Genomic DNA, 18,703 nt, shown 5'->3' with positions numbered 1-18,703 from the left:
CTCTCTGCCCTGTAGGTGGGAGGTACCCTAGAGAAACACGGCAGCTGGGCTCAGAGGCATCCCTGGTGCCTCTCTCTAGTACCTGCTGAGATAGAGCCTCCCCAGTCACTCCAGGAAGAATCTAGAAGTTGCTAACCAAAACTTTTAATGAGCGAAAAAAATAACAGGAGGCTGTCTGGAGGTGTTTGGGCCGCAGGCCTTAGGAAGTCCGCAGGTCCCTGATCCATTAGGAAAGGACTAGAACAAATTTCCATGGCCAGGCCATACTCTGCTTCTCAGATGCCATGCTGGGTTGCAAAGTCCTGTGCCCATGTTTCTAGGTTGAGGCCTGGCCTGTGGACTCACGGTCACGGTCTCCAGCCCCGACAGCTTGGTCTTCAGAGGTAGCCCCATGGGGCAAGTCTGTATACTTGAGGGCAGAGCCGCGGGACAGATGTGCTGGGTAGCGCCGGCGGTTGAGTTCCATCTTGGAGAGCACCGCTCGGGGCAGATCCACATGGCAGCGGGCTGCTAACGCTACCAGGTAGATGAGGACGTCACTAAGCTCCTCCTGAAGGGCTGCCCGTTCCCTGGGGGGCCAGGCTTGGGGGCCAGGCTCTTCATCGGGCTTCCACTGACTGGGGGCAGAAAACAGAGGTAGACACAAACACAGATGCTAGCTAAGATGATGGGCTCCGCCTCTCAGGAGCACCCCAGTCCTTGCAGCAATGCATTCCTACATCTTAGGAAGTTCCTCCAACTCAACCCACCTGGGCCCTAGGCAGAGTCGGGGCGGGAAGAAGAGCCCGCAGGTAATTCATCCAGACCTCTGTGTCCCAACCTGAGCTGAGGACTGGCCAAGAGAACATGTCATTTGTTAAGACCCAATTCTACTTCTCCCCAGCCCTAGCCACTGTGACTCCAGACTAAGCCCCAGAACTGGACCACTCTGAAAGCTGCCTAACTCACCTTCTACTCTTGCCCAGTACCACCTTTTAAACCCACAAATTACATTTTGTCCATCTGTTGCTATAATCCCCCCAACTGTACTTAGAATAAAATCCAAACCCCCGGCCATGCTGTATAGGTCCACATGAGCTCTCTCTTCAAAGTCATTATCCACCCCCTCCCCCTTTCTCCTCACAGAAAGCCACTCTGGCTTATTCTGTCTGGCTAATGGGTCAAACTGTCACAGGGCCTTTGCACGTAACTGCTTCCTCTGCTTTAAATGCTCTTCTCCCTGCTCCCCGCAGATCCTTCCCATGGCTGCTCCTTCCCATTCTTCAGGTCTCGGCACAGATGTCCCCTCCTCGGAAAAGCCTTCTCCTTCTGTCACTTTCTTTCTCATCACCTTGTGTTATTTTCGTCATAGAATTTATTACAATTCCTGACCTTTTAAAATTAGTTGAGGGGTGCCTGGGTGGCTTAGTCAGTTAAGTGTGGACTCTTGATTTCAGCTCAGGTCACGATCTCAGGGTGGGGAGATCAAACCCTGTGTTAAGCTCTGTATTGGTGGTGAAGCCTGCTTAAGATTCTCTCTCCCATGGCACGCCTGGGTGGTTCAGTGGGTTAAAGCCTCTACTTTTGGCTCAGGTCATGATCCCAGGGTCCTGGGATCAAGCCCCACATCAGGCTCTCTGCTCAGCGGGGAGTCTGCTTCCTCTCTCTCTGCCTGCCTCTCTGCCTACTTGTGATCTCTGTCTGTCAAATAAACAAAATCTTTGTAAAAAAAAAAAAAGATTCTCTCTCCCCCTCTCCCCATCCTCCTGCTCGCTTTCTCTAATAAATAGATGTTAAAAAAAAAAAAAAAGTTTATTTATTGTTAGTCTCCTTGTACTGTGAAGGCAAGAACCATGCCTTTTTTCCCCCCGAAGATTTTATTTTTAAGTCCTCTCTACACCCACAACCCTGGGATCAAGACTTGCATGTTCCACTGACTGGGCCAGCCACGCGCCCCAGGAACCATGTCCATCTTGTTCAGGGCTTCATTCTAGAAGTCCTAGCACAGCGCTGATGCTCATTCATCTGTAATGAATGAATGGCTTGCCCTCACACCTATCTCTGTGCTCTCAGGTCTCCATCCCCAAAGAGAATACCCTGGTCTAGACCTGACTGACCACCTCTTGCCTGATCGGTATCAGCCTCCTCATGGGTTTCCCCTGCCCCAATTCTCTTGGTGACCCAATTCACCCTGCAGAAAGGGATCTTTCTACCAGTCGAATCTGCTCAGGTCTTCTGTCCAAACTCCATCCCTTCCTAACTTCAGCTCTGTCGCTCTGAGTTCGTATTGGCTCCCCTCTCTTCCACAGCCCCATCACTCGTTCTGTAGATACCTACTGTGGCACCCCAGGCCTGTGGGACATGGCAGGCCACAAAACGGATACAATATCCTTGCTCGTCCTTGAAAAGCTTACCCCGAAGGACTTTCAGAATCTCCCTGAATTCAACTTGCCCTTTCCCACTTCACCACCTTTGCCAATGATTCTCAAGGCTGGAATGCCCTGGGAGGTCTTCCGGAAAATACCCTCCTTTGCAGCCCAGAGGCCGCCACCATCAGCCTTATGACCTGGACCTGACTTGCTGTTTTCACACCTTTCTTTCCCAGAAGACTGGATGCCCCAAGAGGGCAGAGGCAGATGAGTCATCCCTATCCGCGGGTACGGAGCCCAGCATGGATACTTAATGATCAGATAAATGTTCCCCTCCCCCGCAACACACAGACTAATCCAAGAAGACTTCATCTACTCACAAGAGTTCTGCCAGCTCCCCCACTTCCCCCACCAAGGCCAGGAGGAGGTTCCGAGGCTGGTGGAACTGGCCCCAGTCTCGTTCAGCAGCAAACTCAGCATGGAGGCGGCGGCTGGAATAGAAGAAAGAAGTGGAGGTCCTGGTGGTGGGTTCGAGAACCCAAGAGAAGACGCGAAGCGCAGGCGGGCGTCTCGGTGATATGCAACGGGGACATAGGTATCGGGTTCTGCAACGAATTCTTTGGATGGCCTCAAGCAAGCATTCTTCTTCGGGACCTGGACTTCTCATCGATAAAGAGGGGGTGCGCTGCGCAGGCCTCAACTCTACGGAAAACTGACAACACCCGCTCTTCCGCTACTGCGCCTTCCACTGCTGCTTCCCCAGTTCCCTCCCCCGGGAACATCCCCTCCCTGCATATCGAATTTTCCGAAGTGCAGCTCCAGGGACACTTCCCCCGAGAAGCCCTCCTTGACTTCCTGCAGCAAACATAGTATCACCCACCTTCCAGCTCCGACATCTGCGCTCGCCCCACCACCCGCTCCTGGAGGGCAGAGGCCGGGCAGAAGCAGCATCGGAAGCAGCAGCCCAATTTGCCCAGGGCCGGTTCTAATACTACTCACCGGGCGTCACCGGTTCCCCCGCCTCTGGTGCGCGTCACTACGTCCCATGTGCAGATTAGGAGGTTACGGGACTCTCCCGAGACCGGCCGCGCCGGGACCCCAGCAGAGCCGCTCGCCTCCTTCCAGACCACGTGGAGGGACCCTCCCCAATGCGACCTCCCCAGCCTGGGTAGGGACGGCTTACATGTCCTCGAGCGTGGGCTCCGGACTGAAGCCGAAGGGGCCGGTAGCCGCAGCGCCGTCCCCCTCCGTGCCCCCACGCGCGTCCCCATTCGCCCGAGACATACCGCCCACGGCGCCGCGCTCGGGATGCACCGCGAGCACCACCGCGCCGAGCACGAGCCCCGCCTCCGGCGCTCCTGGCCAATCACAGGGGTTCACGACTGCTTCCGGGGCGGAGCCTCAGGAAAGGCCAATTAATGAAGTGGACTTTAGCGCAGCCCGCCCTTTACGCCCACGGCCTTGGATTCCTCGGTCTCGGCCGAGCATCTTAAAGGTACAGAGACCAGATTCGGCCACCAAGAGACAATGGACACGGGGCGGAGAGGGCGCAGGCGCGTCTCTTCTCTTGTGGGCGCCAGATGGCGCCAAAGAGAACTGACGGAGCGGGGGAGAGAGCGGGGCCCTCTGCAACCCCAGAGAGGGCGAGTTCAAGTTAGAAAGGGGAATTTATTAGAAGGACACAGAGATGTCTCCAGGGTTTAGGAGCTAGGGTGACCATTCTAAGCATTTTACCTATTTAATTCTTACAAAAGTGAGGATTGTGTCGTCCTCTTCCTCATTTTACAGGTAAGGAAACGGAGAGATTGAGGAATTTAACTCAACAGCTAATAAGGCGGTAGCCAGCTTTCCATTCTAGGCAATTTGGTTTCAGAGCCTGTGTTATTAACCCCTACATTATAATGCCTCAGATGATGAGAAATACTATGGAAGAAATTATTTAAACACTGAAAGGTGGGGACAGCGTTAGATTGCATGGTACAGGGAAGATCAAGCATTGTTGGTTACCAGCTCAACTATCTCCTGCATTCTTGCACAAGAGTGATTTTATTCTGGTGTTCACCCTCCTCTCCTTGATTGATCATGTGGCCCCATTGCCTGGCCTGATCAGTCTATGGGTGAGTATATGGCCTAGTTCTTGACAATGCGAAGTTGGGAAGTCTGTTGGAGACTTCTGGGAAAGGTTCTGAGTTCTTTTGTTAAAAAAGCACAGGATGTGTCTACCTTTAGATATTAGTATGTGACCGAATCTTTGTGAGGAGGCTAGCCCACAAACTGGGATTGGTTGACAGGAAGTTAGAAAGGACCTGGATCCTTGATAACATCGTTGCGACGCTTATTTTCCAGAAAGGTCCTAATTTAAGACTTTGGTCATGTAAGAAAATAAATCTGTGGGTCAAACCACTTTTGGTTGGGTTTTCTGTTACTTGGCTTTGAGAAAGCAACATTTAATCTGAGCAAAAATCAAGGGGTATAGAGATCTAGGTAGAGGGAGCACCAGTGCTTAAAGCAGGAAAGTCTTGGCATGTTCTAAAGACAAAAGGAATTCCAGTGTGTCGGGAATGTAGTGAGCAAGGGGGAGAGTCGTTGGATGTGATATTAGGGACGTGACAAGAGGCAAAATCAGATTGATCAACCATGAATTTTATTTCATATTTTATTTTTCATTTTAAGTATTTTGGAAACCATTTGAAGGGCTTTGGCAGGGGAGTTATATGATCGTATTTTGTGTTTATGAGCCCTCTGGCAGCTGTGTTAAGAATGAATTGGAGGAGGTCCAGGGCAGAAGCAAGGAAAGGAGTTACTGCAATTGTCCAAGGGAAAGACGATGTTGACTCTGGGACAGACCGATGGTGAATGAAGATGGAGAGAAGTGAGTGTACTGGGGAGATATTTTTGGAGGTAGATCTATAGGCTTTGTTGATTTTGAATTAGAGGTGTGGGCGAAAGGATAGAATCAAATCTGGCTTACAAGTTGTTTTTTTGTTTAATTTTTGGCTTATAAGTGTTGAGTGTTGAGCAACATGGTGAGTGGGGGTGACACATACGGGATGAGAAAAGTGAGGTTCAGGATTGAACACACATGGCATCAGGAGTTTGGTTTAGTACAAAGCTCATTGAAGCTACATATCAATTTGGCAGGTGGATTTATGAGATGAAGGTTTAGAGGAAAGACGAGAGCTAGAGATTCACAGTGGGTAGTTTCCGTCATCAGACAGTGCTTAAAGTCGTGGACTTGGAGAAGAATGACTACTACAAGAATCTAGATAGACTAGACTAAGACTAAGATTAGATTAATGTTTAGTAGTTGACCAAAAGAGAAGAGGCAGGTGAGATGACACGGAAATTGAGAGTGTGGTTTCATAGAGGCTGAGAGGAAAGTGTTGCAAAATGAATGGACATCTGATTTGGATGCTATTGAGCTGCAGGATAAGAAGAGGGCACAGAAGTTGCTGTTGGATTAGGCAACATGGAAGTTGGATATGGGAGTTGGGAGAAAAGAGGGAGTCCTGGGTAACTCCTGGGTTTCTGGCTTGAGTAAATGGATGGATAATTTTGTCATTTGCTGAAATGAAGACACAGAAGATCCAAGAGTTGGGGTGGGAGGGAAGATAATGAATTCAGTTCAGGGTCTGTTGAGTCTAAGATGGCCCTAGAACATCTAGATGATGTCTTGCAGGCAGATGGACATACAGGTCTGAAGTTCAGAACATTGAGCTGCCTCTCAATCTGGGAACTGAAAGTACTTTCCATAGCATCTACCGTGATATTTGCTAACTTCTCCAGACAAGAATCCAAGGTCTTTTACTGGAATGCAAAACACAGCTTTCTCAGGAGTCCTCTGCAACTCAGATTTTTGAAGTCAGGAACCAGGACTTGTAGAGCTCACAGGTCAGATGGTCCTTGGTGATTGACAGGAAGGAGGAGACACTCTCTGTGGGCCTGCCTCTGCCTTCCTCCTTAGGGCTCTTGACTGGTTTGTTAAGTTTTTGTCAAGCATCCCGGAGAACATCCCAGTTTTTTACTCCATGGCATTGTCCTTGGAAGACCAAGCAAACCCAGCTCCAGCACAGCACATTGTTGGAGGGGTGGGGAAGACCCTCATGTTAGAGAGGGAACAGACCCAAACTTACAATTGGCCCCATGATCTGGACCCTTCATGCAGACTTTTTCTGTACCCTCATCCCCACATCCGTTCACTTTTCTGCATTCTCCTCAGACAAATTTTAGCAACCCAACCTCCCTGCTTTAGTAAGGGCCTCAATGTGCTTGCTCTTGGCTTTTGGTTCACATTTGTGATTAGCCTTTACAAGCGTATCCCTTTAGGAACTGGGTGCTCTAGTCTTTTCGACCAAAGATGTTTTCCCAGTTATTTTCCAACTATTATTTCCTAATAAATGTTTAATGACAGGATGGGCAGGCTGGGACAAGTAAACATAAGCATGTACACGCTGTCCTTCTGCTATGCAAGAGTTTGGCTGCCTTCACCACTGGAGCCAACCATGAGCAACTGATCCCAGGACAGCTTTTGAGAAACCCTAGAGTGGGGGAGGTTGTGGTGATTGGAGAACAAAGTAGCAGAGACCCATAAGCTGAGTGGGTGGTGTTGGGGTAGGGGAACCTGGCAAACTAAGGGTCAGGTGATTGGGAACCCAAGCACAAATGTCCTTGGGAAGATTGTTTCTTTTCTCTGAGTCACAGTTTCCCTATCTATGTAATGGGGCTCTGGCCTAGCTGGCCTCCGATGACCCTTCAGGTGTGTGCTGGCAGGGCTGGGACAATGTGTATTTAGTTTGTATCACAGTGCTGTTCTTATTGGAGGTAGGGCCATTGACCTTGTTGGTTTTGAACTGGGGGATGGCAGGAATGATGCGCTATAATTAAAAATATTTGTTCTTACTAAGTTTTTCAGGGGGAGTCATGACAGAGGCTTTGAGAAATCTCTAGATTCGCCCATTCAGGCTGGGGAATCCCTAACACCTTTAGGAGCCCTTGTTAGGGCACCTGGCTGGCTCAGTCAGTAGAGCATGTGACTCCCGATCTCAGGGTCATAAGTTCAAGCCCCACTTTGTGTGTAGAGCTTACTTAAGAAAAAGAAAGTGAGAAGTCCTTCCCCAGTCTATGTATCCAGTCTTATTTTCCTAAACCCATGCTGAAATCCAGCCAGATGATCCCCACTCTCCTCCTCCCTAATTTTGCTCATATACTGAATGCCCACTCCCCCTTCTCTGCATATCCAAACCCAAATTCTACTCATTCTGCAGAGGCCTGCTTTGAAGCCACCTCCTCTGGGAAGCTTTCCTAAACTTCCTCCAAAAAGGAAATATTTGACCTTCTATAGTACTTAATCCACTCTAGTCCTTATGGCACTTAGCATTCTTGGTCTTGATTTTGGGATGATGGGTGTCTCCTTTTAGACTGAGTCTCCTGAGAAACAGAAGCAGTGTCAGGCTTTTGTTTCTCCAGGGCCTGATACTTGAATAGATCTAATAAATACTGATTTATAACACCGTGTCTCATGGGATCCCCTCCATGACTTCTCTGCAGTAGGTGGGTATGGCTGTGCCTGTTTTACAGATGAAGAAGCTGAGGCCCAGAGACTTATCTGAGAAAGGTGAATGCTGAAGCTCACCAGCACCCCCCCAGTGCTCCTCAACAAGTGAAAGAAATCTCCCTACCCCCACAAGAGTGTAAAAGAGGCAGCTCAATATTTTGGGTATGTGCTTAGGTGACCTTGCTACTGCCTTTTCTTCTATCCTTCTGTCCTGTCTCTTCATCTTCTTTCTCTTCCTTTATCTTCAATGTCCTCTCCTTTTTCTTTTCTGCCTTTGGCTTCCTTTTCCTTTTCTTTCTCTTTTCTTCCATCACCTTCCTTACTTCTATCTGTGATTCTGTTCTGATTTCTACCTGAGGTCCTGTCCCCTTCACCACCTGCTGCCTCTGTTTTGCTGCCCAGCTTCTCCCCAAGAAAAAGATGGATGCCTATCTTGCTGTCAACCCCTAACTCTTTCTAGGTTAACTAAGAGGACGCCGGCCAGGGACGCTTCCCTCATTTTCCTCCCCTTTTGTACGGTCCACTCCAACCAGTTACAGAGCTGTGTATGTGGACAAACAGAACTGAGGCCTAAATTTCTTCTCCAAAGCCTTGAGAGATTGGTCATACCATTCTCCACCGCTAGGAGACATCAAGAGCAAGGAAAGGGGCGCCTGGGTGGCTCAGTGGGTTAAAGCCTGGGCCTTGGCTCAGGTCATGATCCCAGCATCTTGGGATCCAGCCCATCTTGGGATCCACTCTCTCACTCATTTATTCAATATATCCCGAGTACTAACTATGGACCAGATGGTGTTCTAGGTACTGGGGGTAGGGAACATCCCCTGCCATCTTGGAGCTTACATACTAGCAGAAAGGGACACTTAGAAAGTAAACTAACACATTCTCAAGGTAATTACAGATTAGGGTTAGAGCTGTGAAGCCAATAAATGATGTGAAGAGTTGGAGATTTGGTAGGTGTTGGCTGATGTCAGAGAAGATTTTATGAGGTTTAATTTTAGCTGAGATGGGGTTGAGGGTGAGCCTGCCAGGTAGAGAGCCTGAGGGAGACTCCAGATAAAGGGAGCTGCGGAGTACAAAGGATATCTGTTTGTTTGGAGCTCCACAGGAAGGCTAATGGGCTAGAGTTTAGTGAGAGAGGGAAGGCGAGTGCCATGAAATGAGGCTGGACATACGTAGCAGGGATTGTATGGAAAGTGATTTCAGAACTTTGAGTAGGAGAAAAGCTGATTGAATTTTTAAAATTGATTTATTGTTGTAGTTAGATAGTATTTACAACTATGTAAATATTCATTGCTGAATACTATATATGATTACATTTCATTCGTCACACAAAGTTTTATTTTTTGTTGAGTTGATAACTGCCTCTTTTTTTTCATTTGCTAGTTTTCTATTTAATTGTCACTGATTCTTTTTACATCTTCCATTAACCTTCCAGTGTAATTTTTCACAAAATCAAAAGTATCAGTGCTCAAACAGGCCCATTTTCCTTTCCTGGGAGCCTTCAGGCTTCTCTTCCTGAGCGATGTGCCTGTTCCAGTCTGCTCGCTCTCTAGACTTGCTGTGGAGCTGTTACCTTGAAACCTTCCTTCACCTTCTCCTGTGCTGGCTTGGGTTTCCTGAACCTCAGTTTCCTCTTTCCCAGTTTGCCCCCTTATTTTCCTCGAGCACATTGTCTAGTAGTTTCTTGAGAAAGAGTGTGTGGGATGAAACCACTTATACTTTGCATGTCTAAAAATATCTTTATTCTGCTTATTGGTAAGATGTGGCTGGGTATGGAATTATACAGAGAAAATAATTTACCCTCAGGATTTTGAAGAGATTACCTCATTATCTTTTAGCTTCCCTTTCCCTGTTGAGAAATCTGATACCATTCTTATTGCCAGAACTTTCTATGTGCTCTTCTCCTCCCCAGATAGTTTGAGGAGAGCATAATGGGGGCATCTGGCTGGCTCAGTCAGTGGAGCGTGCAACTCTTTTTTTTTTTTAAAGATTTTATTTATTCATTTAAGAGAGAGATCACAAGTAGGCAGAGAGGCAGGCAGAGAGAGAGGAGGAAGCGAGCTCTCCCCTGAGCAGAGAGCTCGATGTGGAGCTGGATCCCAGGACCCTGAGATCATGACCCGAGCTGAAGGCAGAGGCTTAACCCACTGAGCCACCCAGGCGCCCAAGGAGCATGCAACTCTTGATCTCGCCATCATAAATATGAGTCCCACGCTGGGTATGGAGTTTATTTAAAAAGTAAAATCTTGAAGAAGAAGAAGAAGAATGGACTCTGGACTTACACTGCCTAGCAGTTGGCCTGTGCAATTTTGGATAAATTTCTTAATCTCTTTGCACCTCAACTTCCTCATTTGCAAAATGCAAAAAAACCTGCAACAGTTTCTTTGAACTGTTGGCAGTTCAAAGAAAAATATATACACACACATATAAAGCATTTCTCTTTATCACTGGTATTTTATAATTTAATAAAAATTAATGTATGTCATTTTTCATTCACTATGCTGGGAAGTCAGGAGATATGTGGTATCTACAACTTTTTTAAATTTTAGAAAATTTTCTTATATCATTTCATGTATTTTTTCCTTCCATTTCCTTTATTATCTCTTTGGAATTCCTCCTAGATGTTGAACCTCTGGGCTTTCCTCTAATTTCCATATTTTTTTCCTTCTATTGTGCATCTTTTTGTTGTTGTTCTACTTTCTGATAAATTTCTTCAAATTTGTCTTCTAAGTATTGTACTGAATTTTGAAAACTTTAAATTTTATATTCTTTTTTTTTTTTTTTTTAAAGATTTTTTTTTTATTTATTTGTCAGAGAGAGAGAGAGAGCGTGAACACAGGCAGACAGAATGGCAGGCAGAGGCAGAGGGAGAAGCAGACTCCCTGCTGAGCAAGGAGCCCGATGTGGGACTCGATCCCAGGACGCTGGGATCATGACCTGAGCTGAAGGCAGCCGCTTAACCAACTGAGCCACCCAGGCATCCCTAAATTTTATATTCTAAATGCTTCGTTCTCATTATCTTTTTATGAACACTATCTTCTTTACCTCTTTTTTTCTTCTTCTACTCCCTGTTTTATCTCTTTACTGAGTTTTTTGCTTTCTTTGACTTGTTTTCAAGTTAGAGGCTTACCTCAAATGTCTGGTGATCCTTGACCGCTTATATTTAAGAATGGGGCATGGAGGGGCACCTGGGTGGCTCAGTGGGTTAAAGCCTCTGACTTTGGCTCAGGTCATGATCCCAGGGTCTTGGGATAGAGCCCTGCATTGGGCTCTCTGCTCAGCAGGGAGCTTGCTTCCCCCTCACTCTATCTGATTGCCTCTTTGCCTACTTGTGATCTCTGTCATATAAATATCTTAAAAAAAAAAAAAAAAGTATGGGGCATTGAAAAGAATGTGCCGAAGTGAAACTGTTCAACCGGGAGGCTTCCTGGCACAGGGATTTTCGCTGGGGGCTCACCGAATGTTCATATAGGTCTTTATTTCTGGGCACATTTTTCTCCAGAGAAGCAAAGGCAGTATAAACTTCCCAGACAGTGTTTTTAAGGGGGGTAAGCGGGCTGGGACAGTCTCTTTCAGTCTTTATTTTTATTTTTGGTCCCCTGTCCTTTACTATGGTGTCCCCAGCTTTGTAGTATTTTTAAAATTCATTTTCTAGAAACTAAACCTCCCTTTACCAACAGACGTAAGAGGCAGTCATCTGGTTATGTGACATGGGGGACAGGTTTGTGAACTTCAGAGATCTAATTATAATTACCCTGTATAGAAGCTTTCAAACAGTATCTGTCTTTACCCCCACCCTTGACCCGTTAGTACCTCCAAAGCACATCTTGCTTCCTGTTAGTATTCCCCAACTCTGAAGGAATTTCCTTTGGCTTCCTCTCTTCTGCTAAGTCACTTACCCAAATCTTCCAAGAAGTGTTGGGCCCTTTCTTTTCCTCTCCCATCTGCTAGCCCTTGGGTTTTATGCCCGTTTTGAGTCCTTTGCTATCAACACAGGGAGAGGGGTGCAAACCTAAATCTAGGTGTTAAATCCTGTGTCCAGAATCCGGGAAAACATTTGCGCTCGCCACTTGCCAGACTCTAAATATATCAATTGGTTCATTTTGTAAGACTGTAAAAGAGTCAGAATTCCAAGAATCCAAACATTAGCCACAAGAATTTTTCCACAAAGTCCTTTTTATTTATTTCGCTAAAAATTACTTTATTGATTAAATCACCAGGAATTTTCAACACAAGATTGAATATCTTAATGACCACCAAGGTTTGGGCTCTGGGGCTTGTTCTGCCTCTCCCAGTCCTTAAAGGGGTTTAGAGAGAGAGACGTCATTAACAGAGACCAAATGAGATGGTCGCAGGTCCTCCTTTCCCAGTCATTGGACAAGCTGCTCAATTCTTGTCCAAAGCAGGAAAGAGCCAGTACTTCAGAAAAATCTAATGAAGAATTTGACAATGCAATGTAAGATCTCTCTTAACAATTTAGATTTATCAACAGTATTGGTCCAAACTTATTTGCTTCTGATCTAAATAATTTTGCAATTTACTTTTTTTTTTTTTTTTTTTGGTGTGTATGTAATTCTAACAAATAACCTCACTCCCTGTGCAGGCATGAATCAACCCAGTGCCAAGAAAGAAAAAAAAAAAAAATCCCTCAAACCAGAATAGCTTTATCTTGCTCTTGGAAAGAACTAACAGAGGTTTTTCTGCTTTTCTTCCACATATGAGATGAACAAACCTCCCCCCTGAAGTCCAAAATGTTACTTCTGGCCTTGGAATGTGCAGCTTATGATGGGCGGATTCAAATGACCTCGAAAGGGCCACTGGAACTACTGTGCAGGAGGCCTTCTTTGGAAATTTCTTCTTAAAATAAAGTTCTGAGAATTGTTCATGATTGTGTACAAAGGCTCTAAGGTCCAAACAGCTTGTGCTATTCCATCTCATGAACTCGGCTCAGAGGCGGCACTGGAATTGTCAGGAGCCAGAGCAGTAGCAGTAGCCCCCCGAGGTAGGACCTCAATAACTCGAGGCTTGTCAATGATCCGGGCTGTCCGGTTTCCCTTCTCCACAATCCCGACGATCCATGCCTGGTGGCCCTCTCCGTACTTGGAAGATTTGATTTCGGAGCAAAAGCGAGCTGCCTGTTCTCTTGGCAGACAAATCAGCAATCCCCCGGAGGTTTCCGCCGAGGTCCCCTGAAGGAGCCCGAAGCGCCCGCTGGCCTTGCTGATGGCTGCCATCTTGGCAATAATGGGCAGATTATGAATCACAAACGACACCTCGTTTCTCTGCTGCTTGGCCAGGTTCTGAGAGTGTCCCAGGATGCCGAAGCCGGTGACATCGGTGGCCGCGTGCGCGTTAAACGTGTGCATCAAGGCGGCGGCCGTCCTGTTCAGCGTCGCCATGCTGAACATGGCCTCCTGGTAGGCCAGCTCCACCTCCTCCCTGGACACCACCATACTGACTTTACTCCATCGCTCGGGGCTGTCCAGCCACTGGTGGGCGTTGACCGCGACCTGCGTTCCTAAGGGTTTGGTCAGCACGAGCACGTCCCCCACGACCGCGCTGTCGGGCATGATGAGCTCGCTGGGCTGGCACACCACAGTGGCAACCCCCCCGACGATAACCCAAGGGTTTACCACCGTCTGCCCCCCGGTCACGGCGGTGCCTCCCTCCTCGGCGGCGTCGCGGAAGCCCCGGATCAGCAGCGGCGTGACCTTCTCCCGCTCCTCGTCCGTCATGCTCTGGCTGACGCTGAGCAGCATCAGCATGTTGTCACACTCGGTGATGCCCATGGCGTACAGGTCGCTCAGCACGTTGGCGCAGGCTATGCGCCCCATCATGTAGGGATCCTCCACCAGGGGGTAAAAGAAGTCCGTGGTCTGCACCAGCGACAGGCCCCCGTGCCTCAGCGGGACGACGCACGAGTCCATCCCAATGCCCAGGGCCGGAGACGGGGCGCTGGGCTCGGCCCCGGCCGCCAGGCCTCCCTCCTGCGCCGGCTCTTCGCGGGCCGCCCCCAGGCCCAGGCCCGGGCCCGGGCCCCGCGCCGGCCGCACGTCGGGCCGCGTCAGTCCCGCCAGGAGCTTGAGCAGCGTCTCCTGGGGGACCTTGCAGCCTCAGCCCTTCATGCCGGAGAAGCCCGTCAGCCGCCAGCTCGGGCTCAGGCCCAGCGCCTGGGGCTCGAAGGGCCGGTAGCTCGCGAAGCCCCGGCCCGGGGACAAGCCCGCGGGGCCCGCGCCGGCCGCGGCCGCCGCCTCTCCGCCGGCGCCGGTGCCCGCGGCCTCCGCCATGGCGCCTGCCGGTGCGGGGGGACACGGAGCGCAGCGGAGCGCGGCCCTCCTCCCCGCGCCGGCCACCGCCGACCGCAGACGTCCCCGCCGCGCCCGCCCGGCCCGCGCCGCCGCACTCCCGCCGCGCCGCGCGCTCCTCGCCGTCCCGGGGGCGGGGCCGCCGGCTCCGCTGCTTAGGGTCCCGGTGATTGACAGCCGCGCCGCCCAATGAGGACTCCGCCCCCGAGAGGCGGGCTTCCTCCCGTCCGCAGGGCAGTTACAGCGGGAGGTCCCGGGGACCCTCCCCGCCGGCGCCGCGGCCCGCTGCCCGCGGCCGGTTAAACGCTCTCCGGGCCGCGGCCGGCGGGACTTTGCTCCCCCGGAGACCGTTGCCCAGGGGCCGCGATTCCGAAGCTGGGGCAGATCGGTCCCTTGGCAGAGCTCACGCAGGTCGCAGTGGTCCGGGGGTCACGGGACCAGCCCGGGACAGGAAAACAGCCCAGGGAAAAATTCGGAAATAATGAGAAATTCGATAGGAAGCTACTACCCTGAAGCAAGCAAGCACTAGCCACAAAATAATGAAATGTTAAAATGGGCTTCAGAGAATTCCGAGTCTCAGGGGCGCCTGGCAGGTTCAGTCCGAAGAACATGGGCCTCTTGACCTCGGGGTCTGAGTGCCAGCCCCGCACTGGGGGGTCGAAATGACGCTTAAAGAATAAGATCTTAAAGTCCTCTAAGACTCTTAAGTCCACCACTAACTCTGAGTCACTTTCCCTCTCGGGCATCAGTTGACTTCTGGGCAACAAAGTGGCTTATCTTGTTCTGTTCTAAAGTGGCTAGAGATCTTTAAGTCAGTATATATGATAATCTGTAATGTGTCCATTGAGAGCAATTTGCCAATGTCTATTAAGAACACAACTTTATATAACACCTTTGACTCAGCAGTTCCAGTTCTAGGACTTTATCCTCCAGATGTACTCAGGAGCTGTGAGTGGGAAATGATAGAGTTCTTTTATTTTGTTTTGTTATTTCTGTGCTGCTTGTAATATTAACATACTGGAAAGAACTTAAATGTTTATCAATTGTGATTAAAATAAATCGTGGTACATTTATATAATAGACTACCCAAGCAACTCTAAAACAGAAGGAGAAAACATTGATATAATTATATTGATAATAGTTACAATTCTAAGAGGTATCTTTCTAAATGCTTTAGTATATTAACTAACTTAGTTCTTACAAAAACCTTTGAGTTAGGATTCTTTCCATGTTTTACAGATAAGGAATATAATGCACAGAGAGATTAAATGACCCACTCAAGGTCATAGCCAGTTTAGAATGGAGCTGGATATGAATCCAAGCAAATCTGTTCCAAAGACCACCAGGTTATATCATCTATGATGTTTGTTAAGAGAAACAAGCAAACTTCTGAGCAGTATTTATAGGATACTATTATTTGTTGTAAAAGGAGGAAATGTATGCAGTGGCATATTTCTGGGAGGAGAATCACGAGAAACTGGTGAATTGATTGCCTCTGGGGAGGGAATGAGGTGATTTTGGATGGGAGATTCTTCACTGAATTATCTTCTTGTTCCTTTAACATTTGGACCTTAAATTTTTTTGAAAAAATTTTTTTAAAGATTTTATTTATTTAACAGACAGAGATCACAAGTAGGCCGAGAGGCAGACAGAGAGAGAGGAGGAAGCAGGTTCCCTGCTAAGCAGAGAGCCCGATGCGGGGCTCGATCCCAGGATCCTGGGATCACGACCTGAGCCGAAGGCAGAGGCTTTAACCCACTGAGTCACCCAGGTGCCCTTTTTTTTTTTTTTTTAATTTTTAAAAAAGATTTTACTTATATATTTGTCAGAGAGAGAGAGCTAATGAGCACAAGCAAGGGGAGCAGCAGGCAGAGGGAGATGCAGGCTCCCTGCTATTTAAGTGCATTACATACTTAAAACAACAACAACCTGCCTATGAGACTATAAATTGGTACAACCATTTTGTAAAAGAGCTTGGCTTTAACTGATTAAATCAGACATGTGCAAACCCACCCCCGGTCAGTTCTAGCCATAAAACATGCCCTAGAGAAACTCCTGCAAAGGTGCCTCGGGAGACACGTGCAAGAATGTAGGAGCTCTGGAGATTGATTACACAACAATGTGAGGAATGAACACTACTGAACTATACACTTAAAAGAGGTAAGACGGTAAATTTTATGTTATGTGTATTTTACCACAATTAAAAATGTAAAAATGGGGCACCTGGTTGGCTCAGTGGGTTAAGACTCTGCTTTCGGCTCAAGTCATGATCTCAGGGTCCTGGGATCGAGCCCTGCATCGGGCTCTCTGCTCAGCAGGGAGCCTGCTTCCTCCTCTCTCTCTGCCTGCCTCTCTGCCTACTTGTGATCTCTCTCTCTGTCAAATAAATAAATAAAATCTTTTAAAAAATGTAAAAATATAGGAGATACTTATAGCTCTTCTCGTAAGTCATTACATTTAGCTTTTATTATTCTCCAGTACAGTGTGAAGGCATGGAGTAAACTGGAAGAAACTCAAACATTAAAATTAGACTGAGTTGCAGTCTAGGCTCTCCTAATGACCTTGGGCGAATTGTCTAACCTTTAGGAACCCCACTTTCAGTACCTATAAAATAGTCCTTTCACCTGAAGATAATGATAGACACCAGATGGAGTGTTTAATGAGAATTAAATTTTTAAAATATGTGTGAAGCTCCTAACATGGTTCCTGGCCGTTGGTAAGCTTAACATAAATGACAGAACCTAGTATTGTACACCACTGTTAGTGTGGATGTAGTAGGGGCTGGAATTTAAATTCACAAAACTTATAACATCTTGGAATTTTTAAAAAAAAATAAAAACAAGTCCCTTTGTCTTCCTAAAGAAAAAGAAGACTGGAAGACCAGAACAGTGGTCTTCCGTGTGTCTGTTAACAGGGAACGCATTATAAATATAAAATATAAAATATAAATATAAATATATAAATATAAACAAATCATTGTATAACTACCCAATGGGACATTGTTTATCTGTGAAAATGAATGATAGGTCTAGACATCATCAATATGGATAATCTCAAAGATAAAATGTTGGGAGCAAGAAGCCCGTTGCAGAAGAATCCATAAACTAAGATGCCATTTATACAAAGTTTAACACCAGGCAAAGCAATAATATATTGATAAGAGATGCAAAATGATTTAAAAAAAAAAACGTTTTTAAGAGTAAGAGAGTTGGGATCGGGAGGGAGACAAACCATAAGAGACTCTTAATCTCACAAAACAAACTGAGGGTTGCCGGGGTGGGGGTGGGTAGGGAGAGGGTGGTTGGATTATGGAAGGTATGTGCTATGGTGAGTGCTGTGAAGTGTGTAAACCTGGCGATTCACAGACCTGTACCCCTGGGGCTAATACTACATTATATGTTAAAAAATTAAAAATTAAAAAAAAAAGAGTAAGAGTGTGGATGATTAACAAAATTTAGCATAGGGATTATCTCTGGGGAAGGGGGCCTAGGGTTCTGTTTTCTGTTCTTTGTCCGGGGTGTAGTTGCATGATGTTCTTTAAACCATGCACATCTATTTTTCCCATGCTCTTTTTTTTTTTTTTTTTTTGTTTTTGTTTTTTTTTTTTTTTTAAAGATTTATTTATTTATTTGACAGAGAGAAATCACAAGTAGATGGAGAGGCAGGCAGAGAGAGAGAGAGAGAGGGAAGCAGGCTCCCTGCCAAGCAGAGAGCCCGATGCGGGACTGGATCCCAGGACCCTGAGATCATGACCCGAGCCGAAGGCAGCGGCTTAATCCACTGAGCCACCCAGGCGCCCCTCCCATGCTCTTTTTGTAAAGTGCATGTCAACATTTTTTAAAAAAGGAAAAGATGCTATATTTCAGAATTAAAAATACTAAAAGGTAAACGAAATAATGAAAAAACAAGATATATGGAAGCAAGAGACCTCTGGATTTTTTCTGAACGTTGGATTAGCTGTCAGTGAGCTGTCTGCCCTTAAAGAAGAGATACAACCTTTGTACATCTTAGTTTCCCCTTCTGTAAAATGAGGGTCATCTCGGCTTAGGATCTGGTATAAGGATCATATGAAAATCTCCACTATGAAACCTTCTTTGTAAAATGTTCAGTGTAGGGGGCACCTGGGTGGTTCAGTGGGTTAAAGCCTCTGCCTTCGGCTCAGGTCATGATCTCAGGGTCCTGGGATGGAGCCCCACATCAGGCTCTCTCTGCTTGGCGGGGAGCCTGCTTCCCCCCCTCTCTGCCTGCCTCTCTGCCTACTTGTGATCTCTCTCTGTCAAATAAATAAAATCTTAAAAAAAAAAATCAAGTGTTCAGTACATTGTACCTGTGACCGATCTTATTACTAAGGGTAAAATGAAAACACTCTGCTTACATGTGTAGTCACCTCACCTGGGTCAGAATGTGATTAGATCAGGTGCCCCTGTTAATATGCTCTCTTTGTTCTTTGAACTTTCTCCTCTTGGCATTTATGACAGTTTGGATTTTTTTTTCAA

The 18,703-nt window shown here is 47.2% G+C and overlaps 2 protein-coding genes across 2 annotated transcripts; both read right to left on the bottom strand.

The window, feature by feature from the left end:
• Positions 1-128: 128 nt before the first annotated feature.
• Positions 129-3,707, bottom strand: DCTPP1 (dCTP pyrophosphatase 1). The gene is made up of 3 exons (XM_004773883.3): positions 3,532-3,707; positions 2,729-2,839; positions 129-617 (listed from the first exon to the last, which is right to left on the bottom strand). The coding sequence occupies exons 1-3, from the start codon at positions 3,630-3,632 to the stop codon at positions 317-319; spliced, it is 513 nt and encodes a 170-aa protein (XP_004773940.1). The 5' UTR covers positions 3,633-3,707; the 3' UTR covers positions 129-316.
• Positions 3,708-12,423: 8,716 nt separating this feature from the next.
• On the bottom strand, positions 12,424-14,299 carry SEPHS2 (selenophosphate synthetase 2). The gene has a single exon (XM_004773880.2). It carries the CDS (start codon positions 14,187-14,189, stop codon positions 12,837-12,839), a length of 1,353 nt encoding a protein of 450 aa, XP_004773937.2. The 5' UTR covers positions 14,190-14,299; the 3' UTR covers positions 12,424-12,836.
• Between the last annotated feature and the right edge of the window lie 4,404 nt (positions 14,300-18,703).

Source organism: Mustela putorius, unplaced genomic scaffold, assembly GCF_011764305.1.
Source record: "Mustela putorius furo isolate JIRA1106 unplaced genomic scaffold, ASM1176430v1.1 tig00004039_pilon_pilon_pilon, whole genome shotgun sequence".
Taxonomy (NCBI): Eukaryota; Metazoa; Chordata; class Mammalia; order Carnivora; family Mustelidae; genus Mustela; species Mustela putorius.
The sequence above is the reverse complement of the archived record's forward strand: the minus strand, read 5'-3'. Positions and strand labels throughout refer to the sequence as shown.

What these genes read in the sequence shown, in the direction of transcription:
- DCTPP1 (XM_004773883.3), bottom strand. Translation starts at nt 3,632, where the DNA reads ATGTCTCGGGCGAATGGGGACGCGCGTGGGGGCACGGAGGGGGACGGC. An exon ending in GAGCCCACGCTCGAGGACAT is followed by an intron (nt 2,840 to 3,531) that starts GTAAGCCGTCCC and finishes CTTCTATTCCAG; the next exon opens with CCGCCGCCTCCATGCTGAGT. An exon ending in GGGGAGCTGGCAGAACTCTT is followed by an intron (nt 618 to 2,728) that starts GTGAGTAGATGA and finishes TTCTGCCCCCAG; the next exon opens with TCAGTGGAAGCCCGATGAAG.